Source organism: Octopus bimaculoides, chromosome 2 (genome assembly GCF_046866305.1).
Source record: "Octopus bimaculoides isolate indiv1 chromosome 2, ASM4686630v1, whole genome shotgun sequence".
NCBI classification, from domain to species: Eukaryota; Metazoa; Mollusca; class Cephalopoda; order Octopoda; family Octopodidae; genus Octopus; species Octopus bimaculoides.
In genome coordinates this window covers 65,493,738-65,513,471 of record NC_142929.1, presented here as the reverse complement: position 1 = coordinate 65,513,471, position 19,734 = coordinate 65,493,738, and the positions used below count along the sequence as shown (strand labels likewise).

Sequence of the window (19,734 nt, the reverse complement as noted above, 5' to 3'; positions counted from 1 at the left end):
AAGAAGAAATAGGAAAAGAAGAGAAAGAATAAAAATGCAGGAATGGTACGACAGTTCATCTTTGGTGGTACAAGGAGTTTTGTTGCTCTCTCGCTCAACTGCACCCCACACATAATAACCAAGGGGGTTGCAGTCTGGGGAGTTAGGGGTGATGTGGTTGCAGAAATTGTCTGACAGCCATGACTAGGTTCTCCTGCTTGTGTGGCATGGTGCAGAGTCCTGTTGCCAGACATATTATCTTCCACAGTCTCTCTCTTAACCCAGGGCAGCACTACCTCCTCCAGGTACTTGATGTAGGCCACTGTGTTGAGTCTGAGGCTGTGTAGGAAAATGAATGGAAGCATAACATCACCATCACTCCAAACACCATGATGTTGACTGGATGTTTGATTTTTATCACTCTTGGTATATGTTTTGGGGACATGGAAAGCCAACGGTTGTTCTGTGTTCACCATCTGTTCATATTGGAGCTTCCGACATGAATGCCAAGCAGTACAATGTCATTTCCTAATTTCTGGAAGAATGAATTGCATCATGGTGCTGTTTCTCTCACAGACAGTGCCCAACTGACCCTACCATACTGTGTAGTCAACAAAATCAAAAACAAACAATGCACATGCACAAAATTGAAAATATAAAATGGCGACAATTTACCCATTGCACCTTGTATGTATATATAATGTGGGTGTGTATGTATGTGTGTGTTTCTGTTGACATTGCATGATTATTGTAAATGAATGGCATTCATTCCCAATATTCTGCAAAAAACACATCTGGCCATGTGGAAATATTCCTTACTTGAAAGCAAGTTGGTGATAGGGTGGGCATCCAGTTATAGAACAGCTGCCTCAACAAAATCTGTCCAACCCATGCAAGCATGGAAAAGTTGACATTAAAATGATGATGATGATACTTCAGTCGACCTACTCATTCTGTGTAGATGTCATGCTCAAAGAAACAATCCAGTGCCTAATAACTGGCCTGCAATTTCATTTGAGAGACTTATGACAAGTCAATCCTATCACATGCTTTTTAGTGACTTAAAGTGACTTGAGTCCTTAATGAAGTTGAAATCTATTCACCGTCATCTGTTATAGGGTAAAGAATGAGATGGAAGTTATCTTGGTTAACCCTGCATGAAATCATACATGCTTGTGCAGGTTATGTAAAATCAGCTTCAAACAAAAGTTATTCTGTTATGCTTATTTTACTCAAATCAAAAGTTCAAAAAATAATGCACTTGTAAAATGTGTGTAGTTAAGTGAAAGAACAAACAACAAATTTAACAACACCAATAATAATAATAATAATAATCATTTTGGCACAAGGCCAGCAATTTTAAAAGTGGTAAACTAGTTGATAATATTGACCCCAGTATTTAAAGACTATTTTATTTTACCAACCCTAAAAAGATGAAAGGCAAAGTTGACCTCAATGGGGTTTCAGCTCAGAATGTAAAAAGCAATTGGAAAATCCCACTAAGGTCAACTTTGCCTTTCATCCTTTTGAGAGTTGATAAAATAAAGTACTAGTCAAGTACTGGCATTGTATTTCCCTTAAAATTGTTGGCTTCATGCTCAAGTCAGATGTAATAATAATAATAATAATAATAATAATGGTAATTATAATATAATAATATTAAAATCCAATTATTCAGAAAGCACTTAAGGTAGAACATAGAAACCTGTATATTACAGGTGGTTAATACAATAGTTTTTTTTTTTTTTTTGAATAAATCCTGAGATAAAAGAGCAGAAAGAATTCTTGGAAATATTTTGGATTGAATACAGACAACATCAGCAGACAAATTAACAACAATAATCACATCAGCAACAACCTTCACATGCAAAAATTACAAAACTCCACTCGTGTTCAACATAAGATAAGTAGATGATGTTTTTAGTAAACCATGTATATAATCTCTCTCTCTCTCTCTCATATGCTATCTCACATTTACAAGATGTTGCATGCCTGTCACAAGTCTAACAATCGAGTGATAGGTTTTTCTGATACCCTATGCACTGATTACTCGTTTGTTGAGAAGTTTATCAGCTGATGTCAATCCATCACAGCAAAGCCTTATATACATTGCTGTTCATTTTTCCCAATGCAATCTTGTTGCTATTGACTGTTAATATATCATTACTCTTGCCTGGTGATATTTTGTTGCAATTAGCTGTTTAATAAATTGTTGCTATTGACTTAAAAATATATACATATTGCTATTGGCTGTTAATATGTTGTTGCTAACTGCCATTAAATAGTTACTATTAACTAGAAATTGTTGTTATTGGTTGTTAATACATTATTGCCACTAACTTGATAAACTGTCACAAATTATGAAAGATCAAAATAACATTCCCAACAAATTATTTACCTCAGGCATGCACATAAAAAATAAAAACGATTTGAGGTAAAATCACTATAGGTCACAAAAGATGTTTATCAAATAAACTATACAAATGTTGGAAATACTTCTGTTTTAAGTTAAAAATCATAGATACACAGAGCAGATGTCACTTATAAATAAGGGTATCCTCACACTGGAGGTCTGGCTGAAATGCTTGCAACAAAATGGACTCTGCTTAAGGTACCTAAAGTGCTAATAGGTGGAGCTAAATCAGGTGAAGGATTAACTACTATCAAAATAGGCCATGGCAGGATCTGAACTCAGAAAACAGTCAAACCAATTACAATTAAATTTCCACCTGTCAACATTCAATATTAGAAATTTTTTAATCAACTCTTAAAGGTTGAAAGGCAAAGTGGACCTTGATGGAATTTGAACTCAGAACACAGAGAATGGGAACAAATACTGTGAGGCATTCTATCTAGCACTAACAATTCTGCCAATTGCCTCCTGTTATAATACTAAAGACCAAAGTGCTTCATGAAAGTAGGTTCATTATTAGAGGGATAGTCTAAAAAAAAGAAGTCTTAGAGAACTTGTAGCATTCTACTGAAACAATTAAAATGATGTGTGCATGTGTGTGAACATATACTTTTTTTGTTGTATTGCATGTGTTTCTTTTTTTGCATGTTATTTTATTATTGATCTTCTATATTAACGAAGCTATATCTTTTAATTTGCTGCTTTTCTTTACATGAAATGAGAAGATACATAGCAAAACTGTTATTTTAACGAGTTATATCTATCACTCGAAGGAACACATCTGCACCGTCAGATGCTCCTGAACCAGTTGCTAAGTATCCCATCTATGAGGGATTGATACTAGATGTGCCAAAACAATTGTAGTGATTAATAAGAATTCTTGTATCTTCTATCTCTCATTTACCACATATATATATATATATATTCTAAGGGTTCCATAAAATCCATACATACATCATTCAAAAATTCCATGCTTCTTGATATTCCTCATGTATCTACATACCTTTTCCCTTTTATGGCTCTTTTTACTGTTCACTTTTCTGTTTTGTGTTTTATTCTGTGTACTGTGCATGCATTTTGGGTTATCATTGTTAGCTTCCTTTACTTGACTTATTACGATATACAATAAAATCATCGTTATTTAGCATCCATTTTCCATGCTGGCATGGTTTGATGGGGCTCAACAGGTTAGAGGACTGCATCAAGTCCCAATGTGTTTTGGCATTGTTTCTGCAGTTGGAAACCCTTCCAAACACCAGCAACTTTACAGAATATACTCTCTGTGTGTGTTGTGTGTGTCTCTCTCTCTCGCCAGCACCAATGAAGTCACAAGGTAGCTCGCAATAACAAGACCCTTTGAGAGGAAGTGTAGTATTGGGGGAGGTGGTATATGCCAGATGCTGAGAAGCAAGAATATGATAAAAAGATAGGAACAGGTGTCATGCTGTAGTGGCTATCCCAGCCAGAAAAGGAGAGAAGATGGCAGTGGAGAATTATATACACACACTATAAATAAGAAAAACAGTGCCAGAGCAAACTCTTGGCAACTGGAAGCCATTGATCCAATTTCTATTTTTATTGAGATCTGACTTTAGTCACTCAGCTGATATCATTGGAAAAGATGATTACTACTACAATTTTAAATTCACCCCACCCTTGACCCCCTACTCTCTCCCTCCTCCTCCCATGAATCTAAGGCCTTATCTTTAATGAAGTGATTTTCATGATCATTGGATCTTTGTTAGTTTCACTTTCAAAAAAAAAAAAAAAAAAAAGACTTAAAATTTTCCATTTATTTATATTTCTTCCCACTCCTCATTTAGATCAATTGTGTGCAACGAGTGTAGGCTGGTGGTGATTTATATATATATATATATCATCATCATCATCATCGTTTAACGTCCGTTTTCCATGCTAGCATGAGTTGGACGATTTGACTGAGAACTGGTGAACCAGATGGCTACACCAGGCTCCAATCTGATCTGGCAGAGTTTCTACAGCTGGATGCCCTTCCTAATGCCAACCACTCAGAGAGTGTAGTGGGTGCTTTTACGTGCCACCGGCACAAAGGCCAGTCAGGTGGTACTGACAACGGCCATGCTCAAAATGGTGTATTTTACATGCCACCTGCACAGGAGCCAGTCCAGTGGCACTGGCAACGATCTCGCTCGAATGTCTTTACACGTGCCAGGAAGGCGACGCTGGGCACAGGTGCCATCACGATTTCGTATATATATATATATATATATATATATATATATATATATATATTTATTAAGCAAGATCAGAGACAAAGATTGATATTGAAGCCATAGGAAAGAGAGGACACAACTATATCATAACTGTAAAGTGTTGATGAATAATGACTTGCCAATATTGTAGTTGACATTTAAAAAAAAATACACTGCAGAAGTGTGTATGTGTGTTTAGTGGGTGCAGAATCCTACATATGTGAACAATGCTTTCATGTAGAATGTATTTCAGCAAACTATATTGTCAGTAGCTGTTTTGACAATGAAGTATTTCAAATATTTCTACGATATTTGTCTTTGTACTGCTTCTTATCCATTTTTTTTTCATACTAAAAGTCAAGGAGGTAGTTTTTGTTGCAAATGCTGACATTTGTATATTGTTGGATAGGTGATTTTAGATTTTACATGTATAAACTCTTTTTGCTTTATGAAGACCCAAGTTCTCACTTTAAAATCTTAGATTCAATGCCTTATATCAAAAGTTATTATGATCATCATTACCATTTGATGTCTATTTTTCCTTGCTGATATGGATTGGACAGTTTGACAGGAAGTGGTGGGCCAGAGGACTGCACCAAGCTTCAGTGTTTGCTTTGACAGTTTCTATGACTAGATGCCCTTTCTAACACCAACCACTTTACAGAGTGGCACCAGCACCAGTGAGGTCACCAAGTAACTTGCAAGACACAACTCCTCTGCTGAGAGAAGTGTAGTACTGAGGGAAGTACCTCATCAATTAGCAGGAAATACATAGATGCCAAAGAGTTAGTTAATTATGTACTGAGAATGAAAATAAAAAAATCTAAAAATGAAAACTCCACAAGATATGATTTGTTTAAAATCTATTTTAGATTTTGATTTGTGAAGGATTACAAACTTAATCAACCTCAGTAAGTTTCATAATTTCCAAGAGACTGGACTCATCAACAGTCTAGTCTCTCTGGCTACAATGTATTATTACAGTAGAGTAACTCTAACTAAATTATTATTTTCTTCATTGATTGTGTTCATACGATAATGTTTCATATGATAAAATCTTAATTCAGATACAAAAAAAGAAAACCATATATTTTTCTTTATTGCTTTACATTCATCATTTGTTGTTAATGAATAACTGAAGTTAAGTTCTGCTTGAGATAACCCATGACAGTGGGGTAATTAATCAAACAAAGCATTTAATCACTGTTTCTACTGATGATTAATTCATCTTTGTTGTAGGGCATCATGTCCTAAAGTTTAACATTCAAAAGATAGAGTTTATTATTAACAAGACAGCATCCAAAGAGCCACACCCAATTACTTCATTCCAGAATGAAATGACTTCTATTATAGGTCTGTTTGACCAAAGTTGACCTGGTGCAAAATAATAAGGTGCCACCAGCTGACACTCACAAGCAAGTCTGGTTTGGTAGCATGTACCATGCTTTCAATAATTGTTTTGGATTCCTGTGTAATCATGAGCAGGCACAAACAAAATGTGGCAGATGGAAGAAAAGAGGGCTACACTAGCACTCAGCTGGTATTTATTGCAGCTGAATAGATTGAAGCAATGTGAAATAAAGTACCTTGCTCAAGGATAGAACACACTGCCTGGTCCAGGAATTGAACTCGCATCCTAAGGATCACAAGCTGAACCCCCTAACCACACACCTTCATGGCTAAATAATAACAACCACATTTAATTAATCAATGCTTCAGATGAATAAAACAAGACTTAAGCAAAAGAAACAAGCTGAATCTCAAATATTACATGAAGATTCATTAGTCTGTCTCGACTTCACAAACCAGCTTGTCATTTTTGTGCCACAAAATAAGAAAAGGTTGATCTCTTTATATTCAGATATGTTTACAGAATTTTAAATAACACTCCTATTCTTTTTGTAGCTAAAAAACATGCTTCTGTTTTTAGTGTCGAAATAAACATCAGTAGGCTTTGTATTCAAACATTTAAAACAAACACAGATAAAGGAAAGAAAACAATGCATCTGATTCATTTTGTTTCAACCTAAATACAAGCATGCACATGTGCACATACACACTCACACACAAAAGCATGTGCATGCATACATACATATCTGCACACAGACTTAGATTGATCAGAAAACTATTTTAGAGCTGATATCACAATAACTATAGCAGTTCAGCATTATACCCACAATTAACAATAGGAAAGAGATTCAGGTATAAAACCCAGTGTATGATTGGTGCTGTGTTAGGTGCAGAAACATGTAGAATAATATTGCTGTACTACTGACAGCATTGAACATAAAGCGAATAATGACAATTCCACTCTTTAACACAATACCTCTTGCCTGAAACAAATACTGGTCTTATGGCATAAAACTGTCTGATTCACAGTATTTAAATTAAAACCTTGTATCATAATTTTTATGCAAAACTTTTTTATTAATTTATGTTCCAAACACCTGCTTAATACTTTCATTATTTTACTATATCCTTCCACTTGATTATTTTCAAAATTAACTAAAACACGGTAGAGTATTTCATTAGAAATGTAATCACATACTGACAAGAGTGAAGTAACTCAGTTGAAATTAGTTTCCCATTATAAACTATTTAAAAGATTCTATATATTTGTGTTGTCACCTTGGGTGAAACTCCATTAAATAAATGTTAAATTCTGGGGAAAATATTTTCCTTAGTGAGGGTGGTGGATTGCAAGGTGCAGTAGCAGGTTTCTAGTGAGTAAAGTATTCAACTTTATTGACATTGCTAATGCACTTTGGAAACACATTAAAAATGCAGCTTCTCAAGCTACCTTCCTTACAGCTGAGGGGTACTTAAAACAAAACAAACCATAAGTGTTTTATTTTAACAAATATATACAACCATGACAGAATTATATATACAACACAGATTGATAAAGTGAGAGAAAGGAAGAGGGTAGAGAAAGAGATGTATATAGAAAGAAAGAGGGAGAAAGATATGCAGCCTGGCAAGGCAGTAAGGTGGAAGTGACTGCTTGCTCAGGGCTGACCTGGGACTATATAATAACAACAACAATAAGAAGTAGTCTGGGCAAGGCAAATATCAAGCAAGATGGTTTACAAGTGGACATGCTGCAGTTTAGTCACACAACTACACACACTGATGTTCCACTAATATTCAATCCATGCAGGTGAAATTTTTTTTACCTGCATATTCCACATGTATTGGTCAGTGTTGCTGTACAGGGAAAACAGGCAAAAAAAATTGAAGACGAAGCAAACACAAATTTCTAGAAATTTCTATACGGACATTGTAAAAATATTTGTTTAAAGGATTCATTACGATTTTAGTCACTGAGAAGATATAAAATAAATATGAAATAAAACTTTACACTAAGCAAATGGTATATTCCATCTGTAGAATATGTAACACAGTAATAACTGATAATTTTCCCATGTATCATGCTGTGTAATATTTTAGATATCAGACTAACAGATAGAAAAGCATGATTATTTTCTTATTTTTTACAATATGATTTTGTATAAATAAGGCCATTTGAAAGAAAATCTTCACAAATTAAGTAATAGATTTTGGCGGTCAAGAAATTACATATTTTTGCTATAGAAGATCACTCATAATAATACTAAACTACTATTTATTTAATTTGAATATTTTCAGGACATATGATCAATATAATTTATTGATTCGTCTGGGCAAGAAAGTTCATTTTTGCAGGTATAATTAGTGGAATTTATAATGGCATTTTGTCAACACTGGAATGATATAAGGCAAAGTTAAACTGGCAGGGTCTGAACTCAGATCACTAAGGCACTGGACAACAAACAGTCTTCACAAGTTTAGACTCCCTAACTGCAAATAAGTTACCATGGATAAGTATAAAAAAAGGTAAGGTTACTTTCTCGAGTCATACTGACTGATAAGGGCCAGTTTCCCAGTTTCATGGAATATATATATCCCACCTGGATGGGATGCTGGTCCATTGCAGGATTACTCATTTTTGCCAGCTGAGTGGATTGGAGCAATGTGAAATGAAGTGTTTTGCTCAAGAACACAGTGCGTCACCTGGTCCAGGAATCGAAACCACAATCTTATGAGTCCAACACCCTAACCACTAAGCTATGCACCTCCACTCATGGATAAAATACTAGATCATGAATGTTCCATCTGCGATACTTATTTCAAGACATTATGATACAGGTAACCACATCAATATATTTAAACACCTCAACCTTACTAGTAAAAAAAAAAAGAACAAACAATTCTGCTGTAGTTGTTTCATAGTTTTACAGTAACAACTATCATTATGTTTTTATTTTTTCATTACTAAGTATCATAAACTAAATCACCATCAGCATTATTTTACATTCACTTTCCTTGCAGCCATGGGTAGGACAGTTTGACAGGATTCAACAGATAGGAGGACCATTTTCCTCTAAAGTCTCAATTTCTGGTATGGTTTCTACATTTGGATACCCTTCCTAATACCTGACACTTTACAGAGTGTACCACTATAGTTGTTACTTTGCCATCACCAACACTAAAGAGCCCTCTCAAGCCTTGCATTGTCACTGTTCAAAATTATGCATTTTTTCCACTTCAACACTAATTATAATAAACCAAAAAGGAAAGGAGAAGAGCTTCTAACAATGCATAGAGGAAAATTGAATAACCTTTAAAGACCCATGATCAGAATACTTATTTCTGTATCACAATGCTTCAAGCAAACTATAAAACTCTTCACTAATTATAATCTTTTTTAAATAACTTTTTTAAAGTAAAATATGTTCAACATAAATATCAGAATATATCCATTAACTAATATAACTACCTTAATTCATTAAAACAAACATAAGATACAAAGTTACTTAAATAAGAAAAAAAAAATATTGAAATAATTTCAGTTGAATTTTACTTATAAGTATAATTAATGTATTTGTTGTAAATTTTACAGAAAATATATATTCCATTTAATTTATATTTTCAAAACAATATTATTTACCTGATGAATATTTACAGGACAATATATTTTATATGATTATATATATTTCTAAGACAATTTTTATGAAAGTATATTTTGGAGACAGTATAATTAGATGCCTGAATGTACAATTGGGATCCATATATTTTATTTCTGGCAAATTTTCAGGACAGTATATATTTAATCTATGACATACTTTCAACTCCTTTAATCTTGGGAAATAAATTTCCTGAAAAATTGGCCAACACAGGAAAATCTTTTCAAAGAATCATCTATAAATCTGTTACGACTGACACTGTTTGAAGATGATCACAAGTATCTATCATCTTACCTTGTTCAGAAGTGCTATTTCTTTTTCTAACTCAGCAATCCGTCGATCTTTGTCATCAAGTAATTTTATAAGGCGTCGGTTCTCTTCACGCTCTCGGTTGAGGAGCTGAAAACAAAAATCAAAAGTGATTTTTTAAAATCATTTATTTTCCTATTATTACTATTATCATTATAAATAGGTGCAAGCAAGGCTGTGTGGTTAAGAAGTTTGCTTCCCAACCACATGGATTCTGGTTCAGTCCCACTGCATGGCACCTTGGGGAAGTGAGAAACTGAAAGAAGCCCATTATATATATAATATGTATGTTTGTGTCATCTAGTCTTGACATTGTGCTAGTTGTAAACAAGACTGTCACACAAAGTGTCATAAACTTCCAATATTCTGCAAAAACATGTCTGGCCATGGGGAAATAAATATCTTACTAAGAAACAAATGAAGGTTGACAATAAGAAGGGTGTCTAGTCGTAGAAATTCTACTTCAATAAACTTCATCCAACCCATGAAAGCATGGAAAAGCAGAAGTTAAAACAATGATGATCATTATCATATATATATTTTTTCACTTTAATTCATTATCTGTATGCATCATTTCCAGTGTCATCATCTAGGAACAAGTGAAATGACTCCGCACTAACTTCACAAAATAAGTGAAGTTAGTGCTGTCATACATTATGTAGGAAGGAAAAAAAAAATTTTAAACCATCTAATAAAACTATGTAGTGAGGAGAATTATAAAGTTGCTCAATGACCAATACTGATAACATCTGATTTTGACAAGAAGAGGAGACAACACTAGGCATGTTTCAGTGTTTATCACACCTTGGAGAAGCATATTCAGTACTGTATTTGCCAAACAGGTTAAAGAATCACTATACTGGTGTACAATAACAAACAAAAGTAAGCATCAAAAATTATCCTAAGTTACTGAGGAAAATTAGAGACACCATCAGCACAAATGAACAGTAAAGTTAGCACCATTATATTGTGCTAATATTTTGCCATTTCATTACATAACTTTTATTAATTAAAATAGCCATCTGTGTATCATACTTAATGTATACACAGTTGATAGCCAGTTATTGCCATATTTGTTTTAAGATAACATCTCTTATGAACATTTTGTATTAAAATGCAATAAATATCAGAGAAAGTGAGACAAAAAAATTCATACCAGCTGCAGCAGCAGCAGCCAGTGTGAAGCCAGATGCATTTTGGCATTTAAGGGCCTTTTCGTAACATAATTGAATGTTTTATTCATTTTTCCCTATAGCAGAGATCATGAATTTTTGTCCAAGCATGTGGCTGGCTGCAAGTATGCACCATTGCAAAAGCTCAGTAAGTCCAAAATGAATCTGGTGCTCTTGCTGGTAGGTGCTGGGTGTAATTTCTGTCTCTCTCTGGTATTTATTATGTTTTGAAAACAAGTCCATAAGTGATGCTATCTCAGGCCAGTTGCTGCAGTATTTGTACTATCAACATTACATACACAATATATATGATATATAAATAGCTATGTGGAGGCACAATGGCCCAGTGGTTAGGGCAGTGGACTCGCGGTCATAGGATCGCGGTTTCGATTCCCAGACCGGGCGTTGTGAGTGTTTATTGAGTGAAAACACCTAAAGCTCCACGAGGTTCCGGCAGGGGATGGTGGTGAACCCTGCTGTACTCTTCCACCACAACTTTCTCTCACTCTTACTTCCTGTTTCTGTTGTGCCTGTAATTCCAAGGGTCAGCCTTGTCACACTGTGTCACGCTGAATATCCCCAAGAACTACGTTAAGGGTTCACGTGTCTGTGGAGTGCTCAGCCACTTGCACGTTAATTTCATGAGCAGGCTGTTCCGTTGATCGGATCAACTGGAACCCTCGACGTCGTAAGCAACGGAGTGCCAACAACAAATAGATAGCTATTTTAATTAAATATTGCCTCAGCTGTGTACACCTGACTTTCATTAATTAATTCAATTTTTTTTCTTTTTCCTCATTAAGTATGACGGTACTATCTTGGCTGAAGGGTTAACTACAATGTTACATAATATACATGCTACATACGAACCACACACATATAAATAACTAACTAAAAAAACAACTAAAACAAAAGTAGACAAAGCAAAAATACAATACAACATTTAAGAAAATATATAATGTACAAGGTCTTTCATGAAGACAATGCTCTCTGAAAAGTATAATGAGCAGTGCAGTTAAGGAGAAATGTTTTGTATTTCATGCAACTTGTTGCCAGCTATTTGACAGACTGGTCGGCACATTTTCTCATTAACCCAAGCACAATAAACACTACAGGAATTGTTGTTGGTTCTTGTCTTGCTTTGTTTGTTTTTTTTATGTTGCAACAGTTTTGTTATTTATATCTTCAAATCATTGTACTTTGCTATTTTGTGGAACTTCTTTGCAGTGTAGTAGTTTGTTTGTAAAGTGAAAGAGGGATGAAAGTCATAACTATAAATAGGCATCATATCTAGTCCTTACTTTTCACTATTGCATTTGGACTTGAATACATATTGTTGCTGTCTCTTTTAACCTCTACCAATATATTAATTACATGTTCATGGTACACACCTACCACATCCTTGAAGCACAAGGATCCTCCTCCCAAGTATTTAATTAAATGCATTATTATAAGGATATAGTGGAGGCACAATGGCCCAGTGGTTAGGGCAGCAGACTCGCGGTCATAGGATCGTGGTTTCGATTCCCAGACCGGGCGTTGTGAGTGTTTATTGAGCGAAAACACCTAAAGTTCCACGAGGCTCCGGCAGGGGATGGTGGTGAACCCTGCTGTACTCTTTCACCACAACTTTCTCTCACTCTTATTTCCTGTTTCTGTTGTGCCTGTAATTCAAAGGATCAGCCTTGTCACACTGTGTCACGCTGAATATCCCCAAGAACTACGTTAAGGGTACATGTGTCTGTGGAGTGCTCAGCCACTTGCACGTTAATTTCACGAGCAGGCTGTTCTGTTGATCGGATCAACTGGAACCCTCGACGTCGTAAGCAACGGAGTGCCAAGATAAGGATATAACACTCTAATCCACTAATTTAATGTGATTAGACAAAGAAGCATATTGGGTAGGGGCATACCAGGATTCTAAGATTTCACTTTTCTGTCTCATATCAATGTTTGTAATATTGAATATCGCAAAAAACATTGCACAGAATTTATAAATTTTAGTCTTATCTTTACATGATGCATTATTTGTGGTTATTTATTTTAATTTTATATTGGGCAGGTGTGGTGTATAAAGGTGAAGGTGTGGATAAGTACAAACAAGACTGTGTGGTTAAGAAGACTGCTTCATGACCATGTGGTCTTTGGTTTAGTCTCACAGCATGGCACCTTGAGCAAGTGTCTTCCAGTATAGCCACGGGCTATTGAAAATCCTGTGAGTGGAATTTGGTAGACAGAAAGTAAAAAGAAGCTTGTAGTTTGTATACAAAAGTATATGTGTGAACCATATTTGTAGTTTTTTCACCAATATAGGTACAGGCATGGCTGTGTGGTGAAGAAGCTTGCTTTGCAACCACATGGTTCCAGGTTCAGTGCCACTGCATGGCACCAAGGGCAAGTGTCTTCTACTATAGCCCCATGCCAACCAAAGCCTTGTGAGTGAATCTGAAAGATGGAAACTGTATGGAATTCAGCTGTGTGTGTGTGTGTGTGTGTGTATCTTTGTGTTTATGTTTGTCTTCTTCAAACACTGTTTATTAACTTGTGTTGGCTTGTTTACATACCCATTACTTAGCAGTTCAGCAAAATAGACCAACAGAATAAGTACCAGACTTAAACAATAAGTATCAGGGTTGATTTGTTCGATTAAACCCTTCAAGGTAGCATCCAAGCATGGCCACAGTCCAATGACTGAGACAACTAATAGAATATTTATATTCTAACACATGTCTGAAAGATACATAGACACAGTCAGGTTTCCACACATCAAACAACTTCCACTCCTAAGACATTTGTCGGCATAAAGGTATGGCAGAAGACACTTGCCTAAGGTGTTGTACAGTTCAATCAAACTGAAGACCGCTTGGTTGTGAAGATGAACTTCTTAAACAGTTCATTGTCAATGCATTCCAGTGTCCAATAATAATCTATCCTTTCACATGTGAGGGGATTTTTCCCTATTCTGTAACTAAACCATGAAATAATTCTGTCTTCCACCAGCAAATGGGTTTTCCATCTTTTTCTAACCTGTTCTACTATCACTGCAACTCCTCTATCAAGATAACGAAACGAAGTTCATTGTTGATGTCAACATTATTACTATCATTTTACATTCACTTTTCCTTGCTAGCATGGGCTGGATGGGTCATCACTGTCTTTCTTATTCGAAGTTATTGCCCTTTCTAGTTGGGTATGAATGATATAGCAACAAGAAGAGTGACCAGCCATTAAAAAACACACCAAAAACAGATGGCATATGAAACAACAAGGACTGGTGGGTTTTTTGAGGTTTTTTTAAATATTTATCTTGATGATAAAAGGGTCACAATAAATGGTGTGACTCTGCAATAGAATAGATCATCCAACCCATGCCAGAAAAAACAGATGCACAACAATGATGATAATGATAGTCCAATGAAGGTGAAGCAGACCAAATCATCAAAGTTACTGTCAATACTATTCTTGTTAATGAATAATAAATAAATATATACAAGATATTATGAGGTGGAAGTGCTAAGCAGTGGTGAGTATAAATATAAGGTTGCTACCTGTTTTCTTATGCTTGCAACATATTCAAGCTTGTAAGAAAGCCATTCGTTGTGTTTTGTTATAAAGAAAATTGTCTACAGTGAAAAATTTTCTCCGTGACAAAAACATAGTGGTAGTAAAAAAGTAAAGACCCCCTTCAGTCATGAATGACCATGGGATTGCAGCTAGAAAGTTCCCCCACTAAGCACAAATCTGGGCAAGGTTGTTTATAGAAGACCAGCCTCCCCTCTCCATGCCACCATTGTTATCCAAGGTAAAGGCAAAAGCCAATACAGCTTGGCACCAGTAACATCACAACTCACTTCTACAGATGAGTGAACTGGAGCAACGTGAAATAAAGTGACTTGCTCATGAACACAACGCACAACCCGGTCTGGGAATCAAACTCACAACCTCATGATCATAAGCTCGATGCTCTAACCATTAAGCCATGCAAGGTATTGTCTCAAGCCCTAGGACCACTTACCCTGTTTCCATGGTGTATAAGTGACTGAGATCACAATATGCTCCCTGAACAAAATGGCCATCCATTACTGTTACTCACTTAACCCTTTAGCATTCAGATTACTTTGTCAAATGTATTACTTATATATTCACATTTTATAAAATTAATCCTGTATTATCTCATAGCTTTGAGATTTCAAAGAGGTCATTGTTTATTTTTAGAATGACATTGCAGGGTAGGTGTGAGAGGTTGGATCAAGCCAGTTTGAACATAAACCAAGCAGAATATTTGGGCCAGACATGGCTGGCTTAAATGCTAATGGGTTAAAGCTAAATGAACTGGAGCACCATGAATTGAAATGCTTTCACTAAAGAAAACAACACACTAACTGGTCCAGGAATCAAAGCCACAATCTTGCAATTGTGAGTGAAACACCCTTACCACTAGGCCACACACCTTAACATGTATGTATGCATGCACATACACATACATATAGATATCTTCTGTACTTTAATATCATTGCATTTCTGACAGTCAGTGGGCAGACAGCTAATTAGTACTTAAATCATGAAGTGACACATAATATTCAACAGAAAGAAGCAGACTCATATTATTGTTGAAGTCACTTCCTCAATACTAAGGAATTCTCTTGTGAAATACCTTTTGAACAACACTTAGTAAATAGTAAGTCTTTTATATAAAAATGTGGATTTGATAGAACTCTAAATATTCATAGGATATTTACATAACTTCAAACAATATTCAGATTTTCAGTTATTATAGTAGTATTAACAGTATATCAAACCTGTAGGAAGAATAAAGTCTTGCAGAATAGAAGTCATGCCATAACCTTGAAGTCAGTGAGAAAATAGATTTGTGCTATAGCAAAATTTTCAAGAACATAGTACTTCAATAATGCAGGGGATGCTTGCATCTCCTTGTTATGGTTTATTCCCCCAGGTCAACTCTGATCAAATAGATACAATGTATTAATATATAAAAAATTTATTATTTGATGTGTCCATCCATCTTTAATTCAGTAGGTTGTGACACAAGGGATACTTGGTTGCTATTTCTAGCAGCTTCAGTGATTACATAGGATTTTTCCCCTCACTAAGTCACATAGTAAATATTTCTAACAAGAAAATCTGTACACTCAGGATATGCTAGATATATTGAAGTCATAAAATACTTGTGTTCATTTATTTAACAAGAGATTTGATTAGAGTTTGTCTTGAGACTGAAACAACTGTTGTAGTGTCATTACTATCATTAAATGCACATACGTGCGCACACACACTGCTGTAATCACTTTTTTTAAAATTAGTATTTTGTAATAGATTTTATATACTATTAAGTATCAAAATATTTTGAAGATTTATGACCAGGTCACTGACATTGACAACTTAGTCTTAAATTTAATTACCTCTTTGCAATTTATTATAAAACCCTGCAATCATCTAATCTTAAATTAGTTATTTCTTGTTTATTACAATAACCTCTAATCACCATAATCATCACCAATATCATTTTAGCTTTACGTATCTTTTTCCCATGCTTGCATGGGTTGTGGGGATTATCTTATCAAATCAGTTCCTATTTAGAGTTACTACCCTCCTAAATGAGTTGGAGACCTGTCTTGCTCAGAGCTTCAGTTTTGGCATGGTTTCTACAAGTGACAAGACTGAAACATCTGAGTGAAATACACTTTTCTGACTCATTTAGGATGACACTAACGACACCGCCACTGCCACCACCATCATCATCATCAACACCTGGGCATGGCTGTCTCAAGTTCTAGGTCTCATAGGGCCAGCTACCTGGTTTCTATGGTGTACAAGTGACCAAAATCATAACATTCCCCCTGAATGCAATGCCTGTTCGTTACAGGGTTACTCATTTACAGACGAGTAGATTGGAGTAATGTGAAATGATGTTTTTTTTTTTTTAATGAAGAACACGATGCATCACCTGGTCCTGGAATCAAAGCCATGATCTTGTGATTGTGAGGGCAACATCCTAACAACCAAGCCAGACACCTTTACAACACTGAATAAGAATGGACTTAAGCGAGACAACCCATCTAACCCATGCCAGCATGGAAAGAAGGCTGATGAAAATGATGATGGTTACAGGTCTTTTGTAATTTATTACAAAGAGGTAATTTAAGATTAAACTGTTAGTGTCAAAGACCATCTCATAAATTACAAATATTTGTAATATCTTATATACACATACATAAAAGGTAACTGTTGTTTTAAGCTGTTACTGCTCACCTTAGTGGTTTCAACAACCTATGTGGATACTATGCAAAAGAGAAACAGTTAATTAGCAGCACATAACCAGTGTTGCTTGGTTCTTATTTTAGTACTATTATGTTTAGAATTTTTCAAACTAGTTAAACATCTGTTCTAAAACCATTCTGCATTTTCTATACTATTAATACACTCTGTATAGACAGTCATTTAAATATATGGCATTATTTTGTGAAACACTGTTTAATTTTACATTACTGTAATGTTTACTATAGCATCATATTTCAGTTACTGAAGCATACTATTGCTAATCATTTAGAATAGACACATAGGCAGAGATGTGTGGTTTGGAAGTTTGCCTTTCAATCATATAGTTTCAGGTTCAGTTCCATTTTGTGGCACCATAAGCAAGTGTCTTATTCTTCAAGCTGGCCAAAGCTTTGTGAGTGGACTTGATAGACAGAAACTGAAAGACACTGGTCATATATATATGTGTATGTATATATGTGTGGTTGTGCCTCTTTGTCTTGACATTGTGTAATAGTTATGAACAAATCACCATCAAACAAGCAGTGTCATTCATTTCCAATCTTCCATGGAAACATGTCTGGTTATGGGAAAATGTTACTTTTGTTTGGAAGTAAATAAAGGTTGGCAACAGAAAAGGAATTAACCACTGAAAAAAATCTGCTTCAATGACTTCTGTCTGACCCATGCAAACCTGGAAAGGTGGATGTTAAAGTCATGGCAGCAGCAATAGATTGGTGATGACAATGACAACACAGAGAATCAAACAAAAAAAAATCATACCTTATCTAATGAATATTCTTCTTGTGATTGTTGCTGTTGGGAACCCTGGCACCAGTTTTCTTTGTATGATTTCACATTGTAGTTTGGATTTTCTTTCAGAGATGGCAGATGGCTTTGGTTATAAGTAGACTGTGACTGCCAACTGTCCTGCACTTGGGAGGACTGACTTGAAACTGGACGCTGGTAGTCACTATCTGGACAATGATGCAGGTCTCTTTTTTTTATCTGGGACTGTAATGTAGGCTCACGGGGATTCTTTCCAGATTCAATCTCTTTGTAGCGGGACATCACAGAAGAAGAGGATGAAGAAGAGTTGGAGCAAGTAGGAGTTTTAGATTCTTGGTCACTCCCCAATACTCGGAAACTAGAACTGGGTGGAGAGTAAGGACTTCGGGAACTTCTGTAGGGCTTGTAACTTGTCTTAGCACCTGATGATGCTGGCTCTGATTGACCAATCAGAGTTAGGTTAGTTTCTGATTGGCTAACTGCACTATCATAATCTTGATTATCTTCCAAGTCAGCATCGAGATCAGATGGGCTACAAGAAAAAAGATAAAGAAATCAAATTGACACATCAATCAATTCTCAAATTATGATTTATTTAGGTTCAATCTCACTGCATGATAACTTAGGCAAGTGACTTCTACTGTAACTCCAAGTCAACAAAATCTCATCAGTGGATTTGGTAGACAGAAGCTGAAACAGGCTAGTTTTATATATAGTGCACATTTGTGTTTCATCTTGATGTTATTGTCACTCTCATAAAAAAAAAATTTAAAAAAACATCTTTTTTTCCAATCTTCAGAGAAAACATATACAGTCGTGGGGAAATATTACCTTGCTTGGAAACAGGTAAGGGTTGGCAACAGGAAGGGCATCCAACCACAGAAAATCTGCCTCAATGAATTCCATCAGACTCATTCAAGCATGGAAAAGTGATGTGTAATCAATGGTGGTGATGATTGACATTTTGATCAATTTCCCAAATTTTTTTGATTCTTTAATCAAAAAAAATTTGGGAAATTGATCAAAATGTCAATCATCACCACCATTGATTACACATCACTTTTCCATGCTTGAATGAGTCTGATGGAATTCATTGAGGCAGATTTTCTGTGGTTGGATGCCCTTCCTGTTGCCAACCCTTACCTGTTTTCCATTGATATTTTATAATTCTTGATAAGTAATAATCAAACTGTACTTTTATATTCAGTGCCCTTTATAGCAGATAAAAATATTTGGGGATAGTTTGGCATAAAGTAAAGAAAAAAAAAATTGCATTACAAAATGTATTTACATATTTTAGCCTATGAATATGATTTAACCTACAAAAAAATTGTTTATTACTTCAGTAAATAAAAAAACCATAAGAGTTCAGTTTGCATTTTCTCCATCTTTTCAATATATAAGGGTCAACTGAAAAGTTCATAAGCTGACCAAGACACTCTCATAGAATGTGACAAAATGAAGTTTATTTTTCAACATAGCCCCCTGCACACATTGTGCTCCACACACTTCTTCCATTGGTGTTGCAGTGCTTGGACCCCATTGGTGAAGAGGCCTTC

The 19,734-nt window shown here is 35.3% G+C and overlaps 1 protein-coding gene across 7 annotated transcripts in view; it reads right to left on the bottom strand.

Moving 5' to 3' along the window:
- The window catches only part of LOC106869829 (uncharacterized), a 140,333-nt gene that overhangs the window by 7,239 nt on the left and 113,360 nt on the right, over window positions 1-19,734 (bottom strand). For 4 of the 7 annotated variants that reach the window (XM_014915752.3, XM_014915725.3, XM_014915734.3 and 1 more), the window contains 2 exons: window positions 18,170-18,707; window positions 9,924-10,028 (listed from right to left, as the gene is read on the bottom strand). In XM_014915752.3, the coding sequence (XP_014771238.1) occupies window positions 9,924-10,028; window positions 18,170-18,707 (643 nt within the window). Of the gene's footprint in view, window positions 1-7,799; window positions 7,831-9,923; window positions 10,029-18,169; window positions 18,708-19,734 lie in introns of all 7 variants that reach the window. The other 3 variants (XM_089346579.1, XM_089346580.1, XM_014915742.3) reach the window with 1 other exon arrangement.